The following is a 24,345-nucleotide window of genomic DNA, read 5'->3' as shown; positions in this document are numbered from 1 at the left end:
AGTAAGTGGTCTCCTCTTCCAAACTTTATAGGTTTGCTTTGGCAGACAGTCCTGTGCCAGTCAGCTCAGCTTGTGGTTCTGGACAGGTCGGCTGGTAGTGTCCCTGGCAGATGGGGCTTACTATCAGGGTCTCTTCTTTGGGTGAGGTCACTGCCTGAGCTCTGGGGTCAGGGTGGGGGTGCTGCTGGCTGGGAACAGTTGGATAGGACTGGTGGCTTCCCTGCCCAACTGCAGCTATAAGATGGACTCCACAGTTGCCTGGATTCTCTAGTTAGGCTTTCGAGTTAGGCTGGACTGGGTACTATACTCAGCAGTCGATGGGGTTATGAATTAGCTTCCTTTCCCTGGCAGGGCAGCAGAACAGGCCCCAAGGCCAGCACAGCTCTTTGTTTTGGAACCTGAATCAGGCAGAACTGTGGACCAAGTTACCTGGACAGATAGGGCCACTAAGTCAGTGGCTTAGCCCTGTAGACAGGCATAGCTGGTGGCTGTGTTTTCTGCTCAAGTGGTCCTGTAAATGGGGCTGTACAATGGGCTACGCAGCTTCCCACACACCCTGGTTCGGTTTCCTGGTGGGGTGGGGCTGGTAGCTGTTTTCAGCAGTAGGTGGGGCTACAAATTAGCTTCCCTGGCCAAGCAGTGTGGCAGAACAGGCTCTAAGGCCAGTTCGTTGTTTGGGGTCCTGAATCAGGTAGAACTGTGCACTGAGTTCCCTGGCCAGACAGGGCCATTGTCTTGGTTCTGCAGATGGGCACAGCTGCTGGTTGGTATCTCTACTTGGGCACTGCTTCAAGGAGGAATTCAGTCTGCCAACATTCAAGTGCTGGTTGCTGTAAGTCCTATCCCTCTTCTCTGTCACAATCTGATCTCCAGTGGTCAAGCCCACAGATTCCCCTTGAAATCCCCATGAGGTGAGACCCGAGTGGGCCTCCCAGGAAGTGATCCACATGGTAGGGTAGCTGCATGTCCATGCTGGGCTCTTTCCCACTGGAGAAAGGGTAGGCCTCAGGGAGCCTCTTGGTGTGGTGCTGTTTCAGCCTGGGGGAGGAGCGATGCCACCGGAGTGTGGCAGTTCCTCTTATGCTTCTAATGCACTCTTTTTCAGTCTCTGTTGTCCAAGGAGGTGCTTCTGCCTCACCCTTTTGTTCCGGGATTTTCATAATTGTGCCGTGTCTACAGATAGTTGCAAACTGGTCTTTTTTTGAGGGGGACTGAAGTTGGAAACTACCTATGTCACCATCTTGATGACATCCCAATTGAGCATATTACCATACTGTATATGAAACTGAAATCCATCATCTCTATAAACCAAAGATGTCCTAAAGTACTATTACAGTTTTGCTTACGCAAATAAAAGTCTAACTTTATAAACCATATTAATACATATAGTTTTTCAACAAATATACATATACAATTTATTAATCACACAGCATGTGTGTATAACAAGTAAGGAAGCTAATGTTAAACATATTTATCAACAACTTACAACCATTTTTTAGAACAGGCATTATAAAATGGCACATATGGGTAGGCTGCGGTGAAATGACGCCTTAATCTACTATGGCTGATAGTTTCTTGATATACACTGTGTTTTTAAGAGAAGTCCACAAATTAAAGCCTCAGAGTAAGAATGAGAAATCAATTACATCAATCTGTTTGTCCTCCATTTCACATTGCTTAGTTCCTATGATGATAAATCTTGACATGATTAAAGGGAGTTAGGCTATCTCCGTGGTACCAGGCCAACCATAAAGCTCTGCATGTATGTGGTATTTTTTTCAAAGAATATATAAATGTACACTGTTTTAGACTGAATTTTTGAGTGTTTCCCCATGCCCCCATTCATACGTTGAAGCCCTAACCCACAGTGTGGCTGTATTTGGAGTAAGGAACTAATTCAGGCTAATGAGGTCATAAGGGTGGGGCTCCAATCAGATTGGATTAGTGTCCTTATAAGAAGAGACATCACAGAGCTCTCTTTCTCTCTACGCTCCCTGCCTCACCCTGAAGCACATACACCAAGGAAAGGCCGTCTGCAAACCAGTAAGAGAGCTCTCACCAGAAACCAAATCAGCTGGTACCTGGACTTCTGGCTTCCAGAACTCTGAGAAAGTAAATTTCTGCTTTTTAAGCCACCCAGTCTATGATATTTTTGTTGTGGCAGCCCAGCAGACTAATACACTGTGCAAGCAAAGCTAAATATCAGCACCAAGGCAAGTGCCTAAAAACACATCATGCCCTTACTTCTCCCATTTTTAATTTCTATTAATTTATCTGTTTGTAATTAAGTTCAGTAATTATGATGTTACTAGTGCTAGGCATACAATATTTTAAATGATCACATTTTAATATATATCTATTTCTTAAAAACAATTATTGAAATGACTTGAATATGGAACATTATTCCCAGAGCCCTGTTCCCAGAGTAAAATGCATAACTTTTTAGGCGCCCATCAATAATTAAGAACACAATACAAGTTGTTTCTCTATTTTCCAGATATAAGACTTCAATCTTCAAGTATTTGAGATTTAAAGTCTTATTTTCTCTTAAAAGCTATGCATTTATTTTTAACAAGATCAAAATACAATGGAAACCCTTCAAGGTAAGTTTTGCTAGGGATGACAAAACTATAGCAAACTGGAGGTATTTAAAAGTGAAGAACTATGGGGCCGGCCCGGTGGCGTAGCACTTAAGTACGTGTGCTCTGCTGTGGCACCCGGGGTTTGGATCCTGGAGCGCACCGACACGCCACTTGTCAAGCCATGCTGTGGAGGCGTCCCATGTAACGTGGAGGAAGATGGGCATGGATGTTAGCCCAGGGCCAGTCTTTCTCAGCAAAAAGAGGAGGACTGGTAGATGTTAGCTCAGGGCTGATCTTCCTCACAAAAAAAAAAAAAGTGAAGAACTATACAAATATGTAAATGTGATGTACTACTTTACCTGTTGAAGTTCCTGCTCTCTTTGCTCATGTCTCATTTCCATCTGTTTAATTTTCTTTTCTAAGCCCATGAAATGTTTCATCTCTGGTGTATGGTTTTCTTTGGCTTCTCTCAATTCTTCTAAGAGTTTTGTGATCTAAAATTGAGGAATGAAGTAAATGAAAAACTATGATCAAAATGGAATAATTCATTTTAAACAGGTAGTCTTAAGAAGCGAGAATGTTTGCCATATCTGCTTTGCATAAAATTTCTCCAGATAAGGGACACCTTGTTAGCAACAAAGGTATCTTGAGTTGTTAGAATAATTAATAGCTTTCATTCCCTATGTCCAGGAGGTAAAGGGTCATCCTAGCTCTGAAGTGACCTCACATTCCAAAAGGTTCCATATGAGTGGACCACCTTCTCCCCTCCATGTATGCCAGGATGGTTATGGTGCTCAAAACGAAGTTGGACACTTTCTTGGGTATATTCAGGTTTGCTACAAAGCACTTGTTAATATGGTGATTACTTTTAGGATTAAATAATATATTTAAAGCACCTAACACAGTATAGTACCCAACACAGAGAAAGAGTTCAATAGATACGGAGCTTTCTTTTGTCAACTGCCTATAAATTCTATTTGTGATTCTCTTCTGGCTCTTACCACTTTATAATTTATAATAATTCATTCCACAGATTAATGTATGTATGCAAAATAGAGATGATGAAGTACTGAACTCTTTCTGTGCTGGCTGCTGTTTTAGGTCCTGAGGATGCAGATGTGAAAGACACGGTTCCTGTCCTCATGGAGGTGACAGTCTAGTGCTCCACCTCCTTTTTCATACCTACAGAGAAAATGGTAATATTTTTATGGCACCAGGGAGTAAGATGGAGGGGATTTGAGGGACCTTTCTTGGTGAAACAATTAACTGAATTTTCTTTATACCATATAACTATGATAATTTGCTAATTATTAACATCAAAAGGCAAATAATAAAAAGGCAAATGAAAATGGATAAAATTAAATTCATTCATGTCTTATACGGAAACACCCAGTAGCTAATAACACTGATAGTACTAAAAAAAAAAAAATACTCCTCCTAAATTAGTTTAAAGAATGTGAAAATACAAGCAAATTAAATCAGAGGCAAATCTAAATATTTTAAATTTGAATATCTGTTATGTCATCAGTGACCAAAGCAACATGCAGACTTTAACTGGGATGATTCACAGAAAGGTTATAATATGCTGTGGTGACAAGTGCTGGGCATAAACATCTTATGTGTCAAAAAAGATTACTAAAAACTAAAAAAAAAGAACAAAAAAACCCAATAACAAAAAACCACATACACACAAAACAATGATTACTGAACTAAGAAAGTTGTCAGAGGCATAGTCATACATGTAATGGTCAAACATCACTTCCAACTTCTGTAAACTTTTTCATGATAGAAAAATGATTTTGAGTTTGTCATTAGGCAACACTTCCAGCCACTACTATTTTGTGATCCACAGGTACCACTCCTGGTAGGTGAGCTGGGAAGTTCTGGTGGAGTGAATGAAGCGGCTGAGTGGATGAGAATTCTAACACGGTGTGCTACGATGGAGAGATGCCCGAGGAGCAGCGAGGTGATAACTGAGGGACACCTAACTCAAGTGGAGGTGGGCCGCAGGATTCCCGACCCGAGGCACCTGGTTTGAGTCGAGTCTTAAAGGACAAGTAGCAGTGAGTCACGACATTATCTATGCTAAGTACTTTACAGATGTTGTTTCAGTTAATTTTATTTATCAAACCTTAACATTTGTTGACTGTCTGATTCCCCAAATAAAACATAAGCTCCATGAGAGCAGGGATTTTGTCTACCTTGTTCTCCTCAGTATTCTCAGCACACGGAGCTGTGCACAGCAAAGAGTAGGTGTTTAGCAATTATTCCTGAATTAATGAATTTCCCTTTCAATGATTAAACATTCATTTGTAAATTACATAGATTTGTAATAATTTGGTTCTAGACACAGAGTAGAGAAAACTTCCCTTCATTTGTACCTACTTAAAAGCATCTTTAAGAGTATAATTAAAGTTGAATATCTATTTTTAAAAAATCCTTGTATTTTAATGAATTTATCCTATGGAGGTAACTGGATACATAAGTAAAGATGCATGATCAAAAATGCTGTCTGCTACTTGAATACTGTAGAAAAAACTGGAAACAACTTGAAGTGTTGTTTGTTGTTTTAATTGTCCCCTGTCCAATGAGAGAGGATTGGTAAAATAAATTAGTAATTAAGAGCCTGTGATCTGGAGTCAGAAACCCTGGGTTCTAATGGTGGCACTTCTACATGTTGCTTGGTAACCTCAGGCAACTTATTTCATTTTTCTTACCATCAATTTCTTCATCTATAGAATGGAAATAATAGTACCTACTCTTTTGGGTTATGTGAGAACCACACAGAGCACTTATCACAGTGCCTAGTACATAACTAAACACTTAATAAATGATAACTATCATCATTATTATTATGACTCCTCTTTTATAAAATGGCATAATAAAAGTGCTAATAAAGATATATACTGACTGGAGGAGTGATGTCACCAAGATGGCGACACAGGTCATTCCTGACTTTGCTCCCCTCACAAGAAGAACACTAACAACTATCCAAGGACAAGACACCACTGAGAGAATCCTAGAACAGGGGGGTAAGGCCGGAGCATCTCCCTGCACCACAGAGACCAAGACAGACTGCATTAGAAGGGTAAGAGGAACAGCTGCAAGCTGACTGCACTGCCCTGCCCCCCACAGGCCAGCACGGCACCAGGCTGAGAGGTTTCCCCTGAGCCTACAGTTCCTCCAGTAGGAAAAGAGAGCCCAGGGGTGATATCTAGCCCCCCTAGCATTGTGGGTCACTTCTCGGGAGAACCCACTCTGGTCTCACCGCACAGGGATTGCAGGGGAATCTGTGGGGCTCGACCCCTGGGAATCTGACTGTCAGAGAAGCTTTAGTCTCTGGAGCTTCAGGTGAGGGGCTTCCAACAACCAGCACTTGGATCTTGGCAGACCGAGTTCCTATATGCAGAGCCCAAGTAGTAATCCCAACCAGTGGCGTTGCTCACCTGCAGAACCAAGTCGGTGGCGCAGCCTGACCAGGGAACTTGGGGGGGTACAGGTCTGCCCGATTTGGGTCCTCAAACGAAGAGATTTTCCAGCCCTGGAGCCTGGTCTGCCCCTGTTCAGGCAGGGAAATTGAGTCATAGCCCTGCCTACTGCTGAGTGAAGTTCCCAGCCCCACCTGACCAGAACACCTGGAAAGCTGTGTAGTCCAGCAATGCTAGAGCAGAGTCTGGCAGGCAGAACTGACAGTCTGCAGAGCAAAGCCAGTGGCCTGTTCGGCCAGGGAACTTGGGACACTGGTTGGCTTGAGTCAAGATCACTAAAAGCGTTACTGACCTTGGAGCTGGTTCTCCCACTGCGCCCAGGCAGAAACTAATTGGTAGCTCTGCCCATTGCTGAATACAGCCTTTAGTCTGTCTGAGCAGGGAACCCAACCAGAGCACATGGGAAGCTGCAGAGCTCACCCAACAGCCCTGCTTACAGCGGCAGTCGAACAGAGAGCACTCTGGTTCTCCCCATCTACAGAGCAAAACCAGTGACTCCATCTGGCCAGAGAATTCAGTGCATAGTCTTGCCTGATTTGGGTCCCCAAACAACGAGCTGTGCAGGCCCTGGGGCCTGTCTTGCTCTGCTAAGGCAGAGAAGCTAATTCACAGGCCCACCTACGACTGAGTAGAGTACCCAGTCCTGAGCATATCATATGCCTGACCAGAGGATGCAGGCAACCACAGAGCCCATGCTATAGCCTTCGTTTAGGCAGGGAACCAAGCCAGAAGTCCTATCCAACTGTTCTCAGCCAGTGACACACCACTTCCTCCTTACCTCAGAGCTCAGGCAGTGGCCTTGCCCAAAAATAGACACTGACAGAAAGCCTGACCTGCCCAAGGATACTACCAGTAGACATGTCCAGAAGCCCAAACTGAGCTGACTGGTGAAGAACTGTCTTTGCCAAAGTGAACTTGTAAAGCCTGGAAGAGGAGCCCAAATATGCAGATACTAATGTTAAGGAACCAAGGATCAGAAAATCTGGTAAACATAACACCACCAAAGAAAACTAACAAAGCTCCAATAATTCACCCTAAAGAAAGGGAGATCTATGAACTGTCAAAGAATTCATAATAACCTTCTTAAAGAAGTTTAGTCAACTATAAGAAAATAGAGAAAGACAATTAAATGAAATTAAGAAAATAATGCATGAACAAAATGAGTTCAATAAAGAAATAGAAACCATTAAAAAAATCCCAAACAGAAATCTTAGAGTTGAAAAATACCATGACTGACCTGAAGAATTCAATAGAGAACTTCAAAAACAGACTCAACCATGTAGAAGAATGAGTGATCTAGAAGACAGACCCTTTGAAATTATCCAGTCAGGGGAGCAAAAAGAAAAAACGAAAAAGAATGAAGAAAACCTATGTGACTTATGGGACATAATCAAAAGAAACAATACCTGCATTAAGGTAATTCCAAAAGGAGAAGAGAAAGAGAGAGGGACAGAAAAGTATATTTAAAGTAATATTGGCTGAAACGGAATAGAGCTACACTGAGACATATAATTTGTCAAAAGTCAAAGATAAAGAATTTTGCAAGCAGAAAGAGAAAAGAGAGAAACTACATACAAGGGAACCCCCATAAGACTACTGGCAGATTTCTCAACAGAAATGTTTCTGGCCAGGAGAGAATGGAATGATATATTCAAAATATTGAAAGAAAAAAAAGTGTCAACCAAGGATTCTATAACTGGCAAAGCTGTCCTTCAGAAATGAAGGAGAGATAGATAGACTTTCCCACACAAACAAAAGCTGAGGGAGTTCATCACTACTAGACCTGCCTTACAAAAAATGATAAAGGGAGTTCTTTGGGGGAAAAAAGGATGGTAATTAACATCATAAAAACATAATAAGATAGCATAAAACTTACTGGTAATGATAAATACACATTCAAAGTTAGATTCTGTAATATGGTAATTGTGATGCATAATTCACTTATAACTCTAAAGTTAAAAACTAAACGAGTAAAAATAATCATAACTGTGATAATCTGTTATTAGTTATAGAATATAAAAACTATGTAAACTGTAACACCAATAACCTAAAATGTGAGGGGGGCCAGGAATGGCTAGTGGTTGTGAGCACTTAATCCAGAGGGTCTAGACTCTACTGGGGTCCAGCACTGAAGGAGACACTAGGCATTGCCTTTTAAAGAGCCATTCCTTTGTCAGCAGGGCCATAATTACTGTTCAGGTGTTCACACAGTCAACTCTGGGGTAAATTCTGATTGGTTTAAGCCCATTACAATATTGCTATCCAGTTGCCTCTGGCAATAACTGGTTTGGAGGTGGGTATGTGATTCAGTTCTGATGCAAAGGAAGTTAGCTGGGGGACATTATAGTCTGTATGTATCTGTTTATTTGATTATTTTCTGTCCTACCCACTACAATGCAAGCTCCCTGAGGGCAGGACCTTCAGGTGTTTTATTTATTACTATATCCCAAAAGCCTATAATAGTTACTGACACCTGCTCACTAAGTATTTATTAAATGAATTAATGAATGAAGAATGCTAGGAAGTAGATCTTATTTCATTTAATAGCTAAAAAAAACTGAGGCTGAGAGAGTTTAAAAACACTAGCAAGTGGCTGTGGGTAAATACAATTCTTTCTTCTAAATGAGAAACTGATTTCAGGTTCAATTAACTTTCTAGCTCTGTTCTCCTCTGGATAAAGATGGATGTCAGCTGTGTACCAGGCACACTGCTTGTGGTAACAATGCCCCAACTGGTGGAAGCATCTGGGCTTAGGTGACTCTGTATGAACTGAAATACCTGGTGGGAAGCGATAGGTTTGGGCTCTCCTGAGTGTGGTGACTCCTGTACTGGGCATGTCCTTACGGGAACCACTGTGCACAGGTTATTATAAGAGACACTGGTTCTTGTGGAACATGGGGCATCTAAGCCTGGGTGGTTCCTCCACCTGCCAGGTGTGAGTCTTATTCCCTTGCACCTGTGCTGTCTCCTGGACAGCTGTGTGGACTGCTATGCGAACTACTCGCACTAAAGAGAAAGCCTGATGCTGCCTCGCTGTCATGCTATTTTCTGGCCCGGATCCAGAGTGCCTAGTGTGGCCTATGGTCACTGTGTGACTCTACATGTTTACTTGAATCTGCTAGTGAACCTTACAGTGGTAAATCAAGAATTTAAACCCACACCTTATCATATACCCCATGATCATTCCACTATTCATTCATAAAATAATAACTAGTTATAGAATATTTGAGATAAATTACAATAAGAATTTTGATATTTTTTATGACCGGCCACAATAATCCTTGGGCTCATACTAGAGAACACTATTGAATAATTTCTAAAACTTTTATAGAATATTATACAAATTAAAAAATAAAACCCCATTGATGAAAAAGAGTCTATGACTAGTAAACTGCATATACTACCTGCAGAACATAAAAATAGCATTAATCCTCTCAGTTGTCTCTAGGGGGTCTGAGTAAAGACTCAAGTCCTTTCTCTACAATTTCAGTGTGCAAGGAAATGAATGAACAAAAGATTGTTGGAGTCAACTAGGAGTGGGAGAGTAAGAAGACTGAAAGTCTACGACGAGTGCTAAAACATAGATTATTCATTAGAGTGTTAAAAAAACAAAAGATTTGAGGGACACAAGCCTGAGTTAACATCAACTGAATGAAGATACACGAGAGGCTTGAAAAGATTTGCACTCCATTGCTGGAGATATGATTTTAAAGAGATGTGGTTTGAAAACATTTTAGGTAACAAAGGCATGGAACAAAATGCAGATGATGGAAAACTCATTTCAGGTTTCCACCATTAACATGCTAGGGTAGGAGATGGTCCACTTCCCAATGACTTGAACTACACTGAAAAGTTCGGATTGTCACTCAGTTTTCATATGGCTCTATAAAATTACTTTAAAAACAAACAAGCTGTCAAAAAATAATAGAGAGTTTACCACTGTTTTAAAATGTATAATGTGCTTTCACTCGTGGCCATGATGGAGTAAAAAAGACAGAGATTTACCCTCCCATCATAAACAACCAGAAAACCAGACGATATATGAAACAACTTTTCCAACACCAGCTAACAGCACTGCAGGACTGTGGTTCACCAGAAGGGAACCAAACAAGACGAGCTCTATGAATGCCTAGTTTGTTGCAGGGAGGCAGTTTGGAAGCCAGTGGAAATAGTAGCTTGAACAAGTCCTGGAGCTGGCACAGGGCAGGGAATAGTTCATATTCCCACCAGCCTTAGAGGAAATGCTCATGACACACGGGACATGCGGGAGGGCCCTCGGAAGGGTACCAGCATCGAGAATAAATTGGCCCTGTTAAAACAGCCATGATAGACAGACTCCTTATTAAAAGGCAGCTTGTCATCACTTTTATTCAGGAGATGGAGTGCTTTACTCAGTGTTCCAATAAATAGGCTTGAAAATCATTGTTGCAGCTTTTCTATTTTCAAAATATTTTAGCTATTCTTAAACTAAGAACACTATAACTTGACTAAAACTGATTTTGCCCTTTATCTCGCAAACATGAGCATAAACTTCCTTTTATTGCTTTTCCTAAAAATTTTACTACAGGTCTGTGAGGTTCTGTAAATTTACTGCTTATACTGACAAAGTTTATGTACATCCTAAACACCAAAATGAATGTACAATGCTGAACTACAGTCTTTCAACTACTACAAGATTTTTAAAATTTGACAGTTGCGTAAGTGTTGTGTTTTTAAATGTACCTTTTCATAATGCAATTAGCTATGTTTTGCTTGTGTGATTTAATAAATCATGAATAATAAAAAGTGGTGTATATGCTTCAAAGAATAGAATGCCGGCTTATCTGGTTTTTCACACTTTCTAGAATAAAAAGGATCTGAGAGTAATAAAAATGGTGAGTTTCCAGAAAGATCTATTGTCTGTAATGACACTGTTATTGGTGATCCAGCATCACTGTCATGGTCGCTTTACCTATTTCTTAACCAAATTAGTCTTAGTACTTAATGCAGAAATGGTCTTAACCATCCAATTTTACCTCCTGAAAAATCCAACAAAAGAACCAACTGCCCCCCCCGCCACTTTCCCACTGCCCAGAAAATCTCAACACATACAAACATATAAATAACTTAATATTTGAGCCTCATCTGGGGAAAGCAGACTTTCCATAAGCAAGTTATTAACATTTTCTTGACATGTGATAGATATTTTCAAGTTATGTCTATTTGTGGATTTAAGTTAAAAATTTATACAGAAATATGAATATGATTGAAATGGCTAACAAAATTTTATGTTAACCCATTTTGGTTATTTCTTACCTCTTTCTGTAGGATTTCTTCTCGAACTTGAGAAACTACAAGAGACTCTTGTTTACTCTGCAGCTCATTAACTTGATTTTGGAAATGTTTTATAAGTACCTAGGAAATTGTTAGAAGTACCGAGTTAATAAAGCTTTTCTTTGAACGTTATTTGAAAAAGAAAGCCAACTAATGACTTTTGTTTGTACTAAAAAATAAAAAAGATCCTGATATTTTAAAATTACCAAATTCTAAGAGAGAAATAAACTGCCACAGGAATTAAGTTCACTGAATGAATTAAAATCATTGATAAGTTTGTTACTTTGTTTCCACATTTAATATAAAACTCCACACCTATTACAAATTAATGACTGTAACTACTTAGCCTCTTGATAAAGAGGCTATATAGTATTTAGTATCTAGTGTTTTTCTTCTGGAGGCCCGAAAAATATCTTTGTATTAAAAGTACCTTTCAATCTGTAAAGTAATAAAAATAAAATACCTTTTAATCTATGAAGTCTTGAAGCATTTTGAAGAAAGTGGTCAATATTATCTTTACACTTAGTGTTTAAGCAGAATTTTTTTATAAAATGACTAAATAAACACAAACCTAATAATATCTGTAAAATGAATGTGAGTCATATTTTTAGACAAAGAAACTAAATACATAAACAAATACTTTCATTAAGGAACTGAAAACTTAGGAAAAATTCACATATCTTATCTCTAATGCTTTACTTTTATGGTTTTAACAATCAGACTATGCCGGCTTCCCTTTATCTCTCAATTTTACAATATTACATTTAGAACTCTGGGAAAATAACATATTTATGGCCCTGTAGCATGACACCACTTTTCCCACCTCTTCCAGACTGCTCCGTACTATATAATCACTTGATACAATGTTTACACCGCCCACTGACACCCCACTCCTATGGGGAGAAAGCTAGAGAGGTTATTTGCAAGGCTGCATGAATAGTTACTTTCGAAAAGTAAATCTTTTTTCATTGAAGTATTAAGACAGTCAAAGTTCTTTGTTTCTGAGCTTCTTGAAATTAAATTACAGACCTCATTACATTTCACCCTTAAATAGCCCATTACTTCAACATGTATCTCCTTATAATAAGGGCCTTTGCTCACAAAATCACAGTAACATTTTACACCTAAGAAAATTTACAATAACTTCATAATATCTAATATCCAGTCCATATTCAAACTTCCCAGTTGAGCGATTTGTTTATAATTAAGAGGCTATTAAATAATTATAGGTGGGAGAGGTGATGAGATAATTATTTCTTGAAGTTTTCCCCCAGGCTTGCTTTTAAAAATTAAAACCTATAGAAAAGATGGAGAGCATAATGCAAATTTATATATTCTTCAACTTGATTTACCAATTACTAACATTTTGCCATATTTACTTTTCCTTTCATGGATACACCATTTGAAAATAAGTTGCAGATATAAGTTCTATTTTCATGCTGTTTTTTCAACCTGCTAACACCACAGAAGGTGGGCCGCCAGAGTAGGTATTCATAGATATTCCAAGTAGACATACATACTATCCAAGAAGGAAGACACATTTGGGGAAATGTGAGCTGTCAGCATACCCTGTCATAATTCTTAGAAGACTATGCTTCATAATGGCTGGAGCTGCGTACATCTGTCTGTTCATTATTTTATCCCCAGTGCCTGACTGTCTATAGACCCCAAATCATTCCTTGTTTAATAAAGGAAAAGAAATGGGGCAAGAAGAATGACTAGGATAATCACTTGTCAGTTGGGACTTGGGGTGGAGAGGGATGGTTCAACATTCAAGTTCAAGTACTAAGGCCCCAGTCACATTAGACATATCCCTGAACCATCCCTTACAGGGACAAAACTGTAAAAACACATATTTAGAGGTATAACTTGAAAGTAGAATAGTTAAATATGTGGTGATGGCAATCTCTCTTATGAAAAAAAAATCAGGCTGACAATAATTTCCCATTTTTAACACAAACTTCAAAAAGTGAAGTTAAAATATTTCCAAATTAATGTTCCGTTAACAGTCCCAGAAAAAAAAAATGACATTAACGTCAAAGAAAGTTTGTTAAAGTCCCCTACCTCTTGAGTTGCTATTTTACGATTCAGTTCAGCTACTTTGGAAGAAGAATTTTCTACTGCATTTTGGCAGAGGAGTTTCTCTATTTCTCTCTGATGAGATGCTTTGAGAGATGTGATGTGTGCTGCAGTGTCTTCCTTGACCCTTTAGGGCAAATGAAAGAAAACCACACATAAAAGTGGCTCTTCTACCTCTAATTCAGAGTTAGCACAAAAATAGTGTAAGAAGCCTAGAAATTAAAGAAGCAAAGGGAGAGAGGACACCAATATCTACTGCACTGTGCTAGGCGATTTACATATTATTGCCTACGAGTACTTACAACCACTCCACGAGCTCACTGTTGTGTGCTGAATTTTATAAGAGCAAACCCAAGTTTAGGAAAGAGCGATATATCTACGGTCCCAGATCACTGAGTCACAGAGCTGGGGTTCAAGCCCAGCAGAGTTGAACCCCAAAGTCTGGGCCTTCCACATGACCCCCAGCCTAGGGCTGCACTTTCTGAGGGAATCAAATGTTCTACGTGTTCTGTTGGAGTCAGAGCAAAGGGCCTGCCATTTTGTCAGATTTCTTGCTCAGATTCTTACTTGGAAAATCACAGTTGTTTCCTTTAGAATCTCAATGCTTCGTCTCTAGGCAACATTCACCAGGTTTTGGTCCATGTGTATGACTCCAGGCCTCAAGGCATTTTGAGAGGAAAAAATGATCTTTACGTAATTCTTAGGACACAGGGTAATCTGAACCTAATTAATTTGGACCCTTAAGTGTGAGAGATTATTCATTTGTCACTGTGGCAAAACTGATGCATTCAGAGGCAGTTCAGTAAATGGTAAAGTTATGACTAAAGACTTGATACATTTCTTACAGATAAACATTTCCTCTCTTATCGTAAAAATTATTTAAAAAATGACAGGATTTTACTCAAAGCAGATATTTAGTAAATCACTGTTGATACTTATTAATATGGCAATTCTCAAACCACAAACAAATATATCAGTTGCTTATTTGACTATCTGAATATTTCTTCATGGAAACAGCGAGATTAGGGTCCTAGGAAAAGCATAAAATTGAAAGCACCCATGCTATCACTGAACTATAGTAAAAACAGCCTAAAACTGGGACTAGGAAGGTTACTCGTCACTTCTCCGACCCAGAGCTGTCTGAGAAAGAGCATAACAATACTAAAATTTATGTATAGGAAAATTTACAGGAAAAACCTGAATTTTTAATTATTTCTAGGAAAGAATGTGATTCTCTCCAAATAGCTTCACTGCTACTATCACATTCAGAACTAAAGAAACAAGGTTTCAATTTGGAAGCAATACGGTTGCAGGATGACTCAATCAGACGTGGCTGCCAATCAATCACTAAGCATTGGAGAAGTGCTTCCTATGCTCATTCTGCTCCTACACCAGGTTGTAAAAGGATTTAAGGAAACCTTACATCCATTCTCAAGCAGCTGTAAGGCAGTATATGATTAATGCTTTCTTGGTGTATGTAAGTTATATAGCAGTTGGAGGCGGGAGCAGGAAATTTCCTGGGAAGCTCTAGTGAATATTTTATGGAAGAGGTAGGACTTGAAACATGAACGAGCAAAAGGCAGTAAAGAAATTCGACAGGTTAGGCCCACCGACTAGTACTAGAATAGTGATGGGACTTGAAATGCCAGGTAGAAATTGAGTCTTGATACTTGAGGAAGCTGGGAGTCAGTGGAGGGCAGAGTGACTCAGATACAGAAGTACTGAAAGAATATTAATAGTTTTTAAGCAAGATGATTGAGGGAGACAGAAACCAAAATCAGGGAGATTAAGGTGGGAAAACTGTCTAGTAAAGCAGGTAGGCCGCACTACAGTAAGGAAGAAAGCAAAATAAGAAATAGCTATAAGGAAGTACTCCACAGACTGTGAACCCACAGAATAAAGGAGGTAAAGGTGGGCCTGGCAATTGAATAAATATGATCATAGTCAGAATGCGGAAGCTGGAAAGAGAAACTACTCTATCGGTAAAAAACAGATAAAATTCGAGATACTGCTGATTCCTAGAGGAACAATCCAACAAATAGTTGTAGATTTAAATCTAAGCTCAGGAAAGAGAACAAGCCTTAAAAAGTAAATAGAAGTCATGGTCCACAGAAGCCATAAGAATGGATGAGTTTAGCAATGGAGAAAGAAAAGAGACTAAACAGAAAGCTAAAAACGGAACTTTGGTAGAATTTCAGATTTTCAAGGAGGGAGAATAAAGAGGAGTCAGGAGTCAGTTAAAAGGAACAGAAAAGGAGTTTTAGTCAGAGCGGCCAAGCCTTGGAGGGGAAGGGAGGAAAGCACTCCGGGAAAGGCAGTGTAGTCAACAACGTCAAGGAAAGGAAATTCCTTTGGTCTGGAAAGGTCATTACTGAAAGGCCAGGTTTAAGAGTGCAGCAGATGAGAGCCATATTTAAGAGGAGGTGAGGTGCAAAGAGCAGAGGAGGCTACTTGTAGAAAACGGGTACTGAAAGCACGAGGACTAGAACTAGGACTGAGGGACGAAAAAGATGCGAGCCCGTCAGGAGGCCCAGAGGAGAGGCAGGAGACGGTACTTAGAGATTCTCAGAAGGAAAGGATGAGTGTAACAGTTCTTGAAGGCAAGGATGGACGTGATCAAGAGTTATTCTGGAAAAGAGGACTTTTTCCTCTTAGAATGTCAACTAGATTTAACAGCTGTTTTCTGACAGCAATCTGCTTATGGCAGTCATAAATGATGTTCACTTGCAAGAAGGCCCAGTGGGTCAGAGTATTAACCCCATTTAGATACGTGAAGAAAAACAAGACTGGTCAGCCCCAGGACATGGAGATTCAGGTTCATCAGAATCTGGGCTTCCAACAGGTAGAGAATCCTCCTCTGAAATACACACCTATGCTTCACAATGTAATGCAATTTCTTAAAATTTGGTGATAAATTCAGTTTAGGGTCTAACTAAATACATCTTAAAATTTTTAAATTTTTATCTTTTTACATCCCCATATATTTACAAATTCACATTTTACCTTTTCATAGAATTTTCAAATTGGTTCATTGCTACTTCAGATTTCATCTTCAGTTCATTCCTCTCCACAGTTAATCTCTCCAGTTCACTTTTCAATCTGCAGTTTTCTTGTAAAACCTCTGAAATACGGGAATCAGTAAATGTATGTGGTTGGTAAGGCTTGCCATCCAGGGTTCCAGAGAAAGGGGCAATATTTCTTTTACCTGGGTGCAGAACATCTTTCTTCACCCTTTTTGCAGTCACTTCCTCTCTACCCTTAGAGTTCTGGTGAGACAGCATCATTCTTCTCTCCTTCTGAAGCCTCTCCACAGTCTTCGAAAGGTCTTGTATCTCTCTCCCCTTTGCAGCCAGCTCCTCATTGAGTCTTACCAGTTTAGCTTTAGCATGAGCCTGTTCCACCTGGAATTCTATAGACTGGAAATCTTTATCATCTTTGTCATTTTTCTTGAGTTCTAATTCAGCATTCCGATGTTTCAGAATGTCTATTTCAGCTCCAAGCTTTCTTATAGTGAGTTGATGGGCTTCCTTAATGTCGTCGAGTTCCTTCTCCAGTGCTTTAACCCTGGAGGAGCTGTCATGTTGGTTCTGGGATGCTTCCTTCAATTTGTGGGCAAGCAGCTGCTCCTGTTCCTCTAGTCTTTGTTCATACTGAATCTGAAAAAAAGAATCCATGTAACGCCAAACCGCTGCTAAACATTTCATTACTGAAGCCCTGCATGCTACCAGGTCCTACCTAGTTCTTCATTCAGGTACTCATTACATATTCTGATGCCTCCAACTCTGTGTTCCTTGAGTCAGTCACATGTATTGAAGTCCTAATCTTTTAAGAGCATAACATTACATATTCTCAATATATGTCATATAATTTCATTATTAATATATTGCTTCATAAATGTTAAATTACATGTTTTTATATACCCCTAAAATTTAATTTTAAACCTTACCATCAAACCAATTATTGTGTACTCTTCTCTGTGCAAACTGACAAACTATACTCTTTGAGGACAAATAGGGAAAGCAATTGGGAGTATTGAAGCCTTTAAGAAACAGCACATTTTCAACTTCCTAACATCAATTTAGAAATCTCATAGAGTATAAGTCAGCTTGGAATTTGTATACTGGAGCTTTAGTATTACAAACGAAATAACCTAAATAGTTTACTCTGGAGGGAGGCACGGACAGTGTTTATTCATCATTAAATTTATTTTGAATATACTGAGCTACCACTGTGTGCTAGGTTCTAGAGAAAAAGAAACTCAGTTCCTGCCTTCAAACAGTTCACAGGCTGGGAGGAGAGCGACATGGCAACAGTTTCAACACCCTATGGTAACCACGACAACGGGCCTGTGAACACGGTGCAGAGGGGACAAGGCACTCGAGTGTGTCTGCAGGCCTAGGAACGTGGGAAGACTGCACAGAGGGAGCACATTTAAGTTCAGCCTTGAGGGATGAGTGTAAAATTGGGGATAAGTGGAAGCAGGGACCTTTTGGAAGTAGGAAGAGCACATGTGAAGGCAGCTGAATGCTTGGTGTGTACTGGGAAGAAATGAGAGGAGGAAGTGGCAGGAAGTGAGCAGGAACAGGAGTGGGATGGGGCAGGGATTGCAACAAAGGAAAAAGTTAGCATGGGTAGGTTTAGATACATAAAAATGGGGTTGTGGGTTGGAATTTTTGCCACTATTTGGTCAGTGAAATACTAATAAATAATTGTAATTATTATGATCATTTATTGAGTGTTTGCTACACTCCAGAAATGGTACTAGGACTTTACACATATTCCGCCATTCAATCCTTCCAATAGCCGATGAATTAGGGATTAAGTAATTAAAATATTTATTGAGTATCTACTCTGTGCCAGGCACCTTGCTGAATGATGGAATACAGCGGTCAGTAAAAGCAGAACAGCCCCAGCCATCATGAAATCCCGAAGCTGGATGGGGAGAGGGATCACTAACGATCCAATCAAATGGCTACAAATGTGGTGGATGCAATGAAGGGGAGCTGCATGGGGCTAGAGAGCCTAGAGAGGGAATCGGTCTACCAGGGAGACCAGAGAAGGTCTCATTGGGGAAGACATGCTTGGGTTGAGAGCTGAAGGGCAGGAACACCTTAACTGTGAAAGAGGAGAGCAGAGCACACCAGTTAGAAGCAACAGAGTATACATATTTTTGTGGCTGTAGGAAACATGGCAAGCAGGAGAAACAGGTCAGTATGACTGGATAGAGGAAGCACGGTGTGAGAAAACACTGGAGAGAAAGGAGGGGCCTGGCCATCCATGGATTTGTAGGCCATTTATCCTAAGAGAAACAGGAAGTTACTGAGGGGTATAAACAAAGGAGTGTCTGTGTGTGTATAAGACAGAGAGATATGAAAATATATTTTTGACTTTAGTGTCAAGAGCTGATTAGAGGATGGGGTGAAGTGCATATGTGTAGACTAGTCAGGAGGTTGTGACAATAATCCAGGCCATTTTTTACCTTTTATTAATGATGGTCATAGAGTGACATGGTGATGAAAAGGAACAGAGAAAGTGAAAGAAATTTAGGAGTAAAAGTGGCATAAATGGCAATAAGTCAGTTATTACCACCTGTCTTTTACATATGAGGACAATGAGGCACAGAGACGTTAAGTAATTAGCACAAAGTCATGAAGCTATAATGGTGAAACTGGGCCCAGACTGAAGCCTGGTCTGACTCTACAGCCTGTGTGTTTTCCATTACGCTCCAGTCTCCCATGTACAGGAGGCAAGTCTGCTAAAAGTAGAGTGGGGCAGGGGTGGGGGCAAGACGAACCCGATGGAAAGTTTGGAGGGAACACTTAGGGCAGTGGAAGAAGGAACTGATTAGCCACATGCACTAGGCTTACCAAGTAGCACTGAGGGAATTCTGGAGCCTGGATATCTACACACCTGTGGCGGCCCTCCTCTCACAATGCGCAATATCCTTCTGAAGCACAAAGCTGTGTGAGTAGAGGGGTGGAGAAGGAGGTGCGTAAACTGCCACAGAGGGCGAGTAAGTCACGGGTGGTTGAAAACTGGGTAGTTAAAGGAGGAGTACACCTTGGAATTCAGGATAGTGAGAGAAGAAAGTGAAGCAGGTAGGGGCTGAGAGATTTGAAAAAAGTGGGTGGAATAAAGGAAACCCAAACTCCGTGCTACGACCTTAACTAGCAGGCCAATGTATTTCTAGGTTCTCAACCTTCTGTTTCTGGAATCTAATATTCTATCATGTGTTGCTTCTCTCAGGACAGAAATCTGTGGGGAATGAGATCTGCTTCCCAGAAGCAGGGGCATAGGGTTTGAGGCCTCACTCTGTCCCTCACCAGCAGCAGAACCTTGGGCAATACAGTTAAACTGTGAACATCTCAGTTCTCTCATCTGTAAAACAGGGTAAAAATATCTATTTCTCACAGGGACAGGAAAGATTATGCAGGATTAACTAAAACGTCTGTGAAAGCACCCAGCATGAATTACTGCAGAAACCATGCGCTCAACAAATTTTTAAAAGTAAATTAAATGTCACGTCCTGTTTCATACTTGGTCATACTAGCATTTGTATTTTCTGATTCATTCCTGATGAAGGATCAGAAAACTTGGACAGTAAGACATTTTCAGCAGATGCTGCCCTGGCCCCGGCTCTACCCCCAAAACATATTCTTCTTTCATGACCTCTCCCTTGTCTAGGTGAATTTCAGAAAAATATTTTCAACTCTGGTAGTTTTTTTTTTTTTTTTTTTTTTGGTGAGGAAGATCAACCATGAGCTAACTATCCATGCCGATCCTCCTCTTTTTGCTGAGGAAGACTGGCCCTGAGCTAACATCTGTGCCCATCTTCTTCCACTTTATATGGGACACCGCCACAGCATGGCATGACAAGTGGTGCGTTGGTGCGTGCCTGGGAACCGAACCCGGGCCGCCAGCAGCGGAGCATGCACACTTAACCGCTACGCCACGGGGCCAGCCCCATCTCTGGTAATTTTTTAAACATTTCATACTGAATATATATCTGAGACGTTTTACACTGCCCTTCATGACTTAATTTCCACAAATTCTAATATCATTGAGAAGGACTTATGTAAAGATTATCCTGCGCTTGATTATTCCACGTTTGAAGTTGGTAAAGGAGGACAAAAAGATAGGACAGATCTACGTTTCTTTGACATCTGTTGGCACTCATGGTAAAGGTTCTGTGGGAAAGGACGTTTAGAGCTATTTGTTAAAATGAGACCTAAGTAGCTTTTAGCCCCCATGGTCTGTCTCTGAGCCCCATCTCCATGGCTACCTGGCACTTACCTTCATTTTCTGAAACTGCTGTTCCATGGTGCGAAGGCTTTTCTTTGCTTCTTCATCTTTGCCCTCCAGATCAGCTTCTAGTTTTTTTATTCTTTTTTCCATAAATTCCACTGTATTTCTATCCACTGTATCACCAGCTGCCGATGCAGCCAATATTAAAGCAGGTAAAGAATTGGGATATCTTCTCTTTAGAATTCCTTCCATTTCCTTAACCTATTAAAATATTTTTGTATACATGTAAGGTCACAAATATATTAAAATTAAGCAGTTTAATGTATAAACTTAGATTATGCTACATCAGTCATGTCTAGATTTCAAAGAGATGTTTACATTACATCTGAAGACTGAATCAAATGCACAGAAACACAAATTAATTCAAATTTTATATTCCTAGATTACCTGATTAAAACACCCTCTACGTAACATCTAATTAAGTACTGGTTAATTTACAGAAATCCTCTTACATTCATTTGAAATAGATCTTGGGACTATTATACTAGTAATAGCCAGTGTTTTTGAGGACAAAGCTCTTTCTCCTCCCTTTTTTCCACAGACCTCCTCAGATGATAGTGTTTATACTATCTACTGACTGAGAAATTACTCATATGCACACGAATGCGGGAACTTTTTGCAATAAACATACAGCTTCCTAAGCACCTGCCCCTGCCTACAAACACCTCCACCCTACCCAGCCCCCTCCAAATGAAGTGTAACCTATTTTAAAGTGACTTCTTTCAATTAAGAAGCAAGGAGGATTACATGACATTTAATGAAGTCTTCATAAAAGACTAATTTTCATTAGTCTATAAAATAGTAACATATTATATGGTCTTTCTGTAAGAAAGAACAGCGCTAGAGTCCACCGAAATTACAGCTTGACATTATATATGCATATGTCTGTATACCTGCTTCTGTTAAAGGTATTATGGTTAAAATATCTTTGAAAAACATAGATTAAAATACTAAATTCTTTGTTGAACAGTTTTCTAGCCTCTGAACATGCAATAAAACAGCACCTGAGAGGCAGTCTAGTGGTTAGAGCACACCTGGAGTTAGACTGCGCCACCAGCTTCATGACCTGTGTGAACTCCTCCATCAAAATCTCTTTAGCCTCATCAGTAAAATGGGGACGATAACAATACCAATTTTACAGCATTTATACAATTAAGTGAGGATCAAATGACACTCATCTTGGTGAAGTGCTTGCAGAGTGCCCAGCATGTAATGAGGGCTTGAAGATGTCACCTTTTATTATGGTCTGGTCTCAAAACTACTTTTCCTAAGACAGGATGGGCTGCTGATGCTCATGGTCCTGTTTATAGACTGAACATTGCTCATATGAGATATTTAAAGGTCACATCATTTGCAAAGTTAATAGCAAATACTTCCATTCATGAAGACCTCTTGCACATTAATAAATGTACCATAAACTGGGATATATCCAGATACAAATATCAATCACTTACTTCATTTCCAAAATTTTCAAAGCTTTGCTTACTCTGGTATTAAAAATCTAGTTATTTGAATTAGATATAAGTATATAAAGGTATATACTTGCACATATACACCAAATCTATTAAAAAGAGATCAAGATTTTTAAAAAATGAATTGGTTTTAACATTTACAATTAATGCATTCATTTAAAATTTTAAGAAATATTTTCAATCTAATTTTGATATCTTGAAATGTATATTACTTTTTTTGGGAAAATTAGATTTTATTTGTATCTTCTTTAATTCTGTTTTTTAATATTATTCTTTGGTCACTGATAGCAGTGTGGCTGTCATACAAAGCAAATTTTCTTAAAATTCTCACTGGAAATTAAACTATGGAATACTCCATTAAATAAAAGCATGAACAAATGCACATAATCTGAAATTTTCGTTATAATACATATCTAATTAGCCCCATTTTTACCAACATGCTATTTAGTAAAGGAGATATTTTATTCTACAATTAATCTATTTCAGAATATGGCTCCAAAATGATTCTTTATATATTATGATACACCTTGATTATAAAACATATATTAAAGTTTAAAATCATTATGACAGAAATGTTCATGGGAACAAAACTAATACAATCTGAAATGTGCACGCAGCAAACCATACAAAATACTGTTAATGAATAAGAGTTTAGAAAGATATAATTTAAGATGATAAACTAATAAATTTTTAATGAAAATGTTAATAAAAGAGAGAGGTTACTTTTTCTGCTCAATATGAACCACCATTTCAAGTCAATTTTGCTTTTAAGCATGCTTTGTGTTTTTACTCTCAGACATTCAGTTCTACATTATTTCTCTTAAAGTCACCTAGTGGAGAAGTGGTTCCTTTGCTCTTCTCTCTCACCATGCTGGACGGCTTCTTCTACATTGGCTAATCTGAATCTTAAGCACTGAAGAAGAGCCCAGCAATCCTGGACTAGAGTTATTTCAGAATATTTCTAGCTCTTTGAACCACCTTTGTCCTGTTCCTTTCCTGGCCACTGAACCAAACTACCAAATCAGATCTTTTCATATGAGAACAGGTCCTGTAAAAGTAACAAAGTTAATTTTTTGCTTAGTTCTGCTTCTTCTCATAAAACTGGGATAATATTCAGTCCAGTGATGACCTCACAGTTTTGGGTTTGTGATAGAATAATAGCCGTACGTTTAAGTGTCACGACTTGACTACAGAATCATGACCCCTTATGAACAGGACTGGAAATTCTTATTTTGTTTTAATATTTAGTTATGAATACAAATGCTACATTACAGAAAGTCTTAAAAACAGAAGGAAAGAGTTAATATTCTACCCCACAAAACAACTACCTCAATGAAAAAAGTCTTTATCCTAACGAGTGTCACTATATGATTTTTTAAAGAGGTCTCCTAGCGACACTGACCATGAAATGAATATCTCTAAGCCTAAACAAGTGAGCAAGAGCTCAAAATTATGGCCAGCTCTTTAGGAGGCTGAATGTTCCGTTTCTAGGGTGTTTTACAACACTTCCCAAGCACTACAAACATGCTCCCAACTCAAGGATCTCTGTTCCTGTACTCCTCTCTCACCTGTCTTTCCTCAGGAGAAGAAATCCTAACTCTACACCCAGAGTTTCAACTTCTGCTTCTTTCTTCCTGGGTATCTAATAGAGCTGGGATGAAAAATAACCTTTCATCAATCGCTCGACCATCTAATACGGCACATTAGTCTAAAACTTCTTTATTTTTTAGCTATAGATTATATGTAAAATGATAAAAGCTGTAGATTACATATAAAATGACGTTGTTTACTACTTTTATTTATGTTACTTTAAATACTGCATATCAAGTACATTTAAAGTAAGGGCAGTTCTGTATTAAGATACATGAATAAAAACAAGAATTTCCAGGTCGACTACATCTTGTAGGAACTTCTGAAAAAAAAGAGAAAACAAAAATGCACTGTATATAAAATACCTTAATGAAAATTTACCCTGAACACGTACTTGTCGTTCTAGATCCTGAATTTTTTTGGCATCAGCTGCTTTATCTTTTGAACGTATCTTCTGCTGAATAGACGGATTTGCAGATTCAGCTCTCAGTTTCTCAACCTATCAATAAGTAAAGA

The 24,345-nt window shown here is 39.2% G+C and overlaps 1 protein-coding gene across 1 annotated transcript in view; it reads right to left on the bottom strand.

The window, feature by feature from the left end:
- Positions 1-24,345, bottom strand: part of CEP162 (centrosomal protein 162) — an 89,983-nt gene that overhangs the window by 10,497 nt on the left and 55,141 nt on the right. Inside the window, exons 21-26 of the mRNA XM_058566688.1 lie at positions 24,224-24,328; positions 20,756-20,968; positions 16,466-17,118; positions 13,448-13,589; positions 11,366-11,464; positions 2,942-3,076 (exon numbers count right to left, since the gene is read on the bottom strand). Coding sequence (XP_058422671.1) covers positions 2,942-3,076; positions 11,366-11,464; positions 13,448-13,589; positions 16,466-17,118; positions 20,756-20,968; positions 24,224-24,328 — 1,347 coding nt within the window. The remainder of the gene's footprint in view (positions 1-2,941; positions 3,077-11,365; positions 11,465-13,447; positions 13,590-16,465; positions 17,119-20,755; positions 20,969-24,223; positions 24,329-24,345) is intronic.

This window comes from Diceros bicornis, chromosome 23, assembly GCF_020826845.1.
Source record: "Diceros bicornis minor isolate mBicDic1 chromosome 23, mDicBic1.mat.cur, whole genome shotgun sequence".
Lineage (NCBI taxonomy): Eukaryota > Metazoa > Chordata > Mammalia > Perissodactyla > Rhinocerotidae > Diceros > Diceros bicornis.
This window is presented reverse-complemented; position numbering and strand designations above follow the sequence as displayed.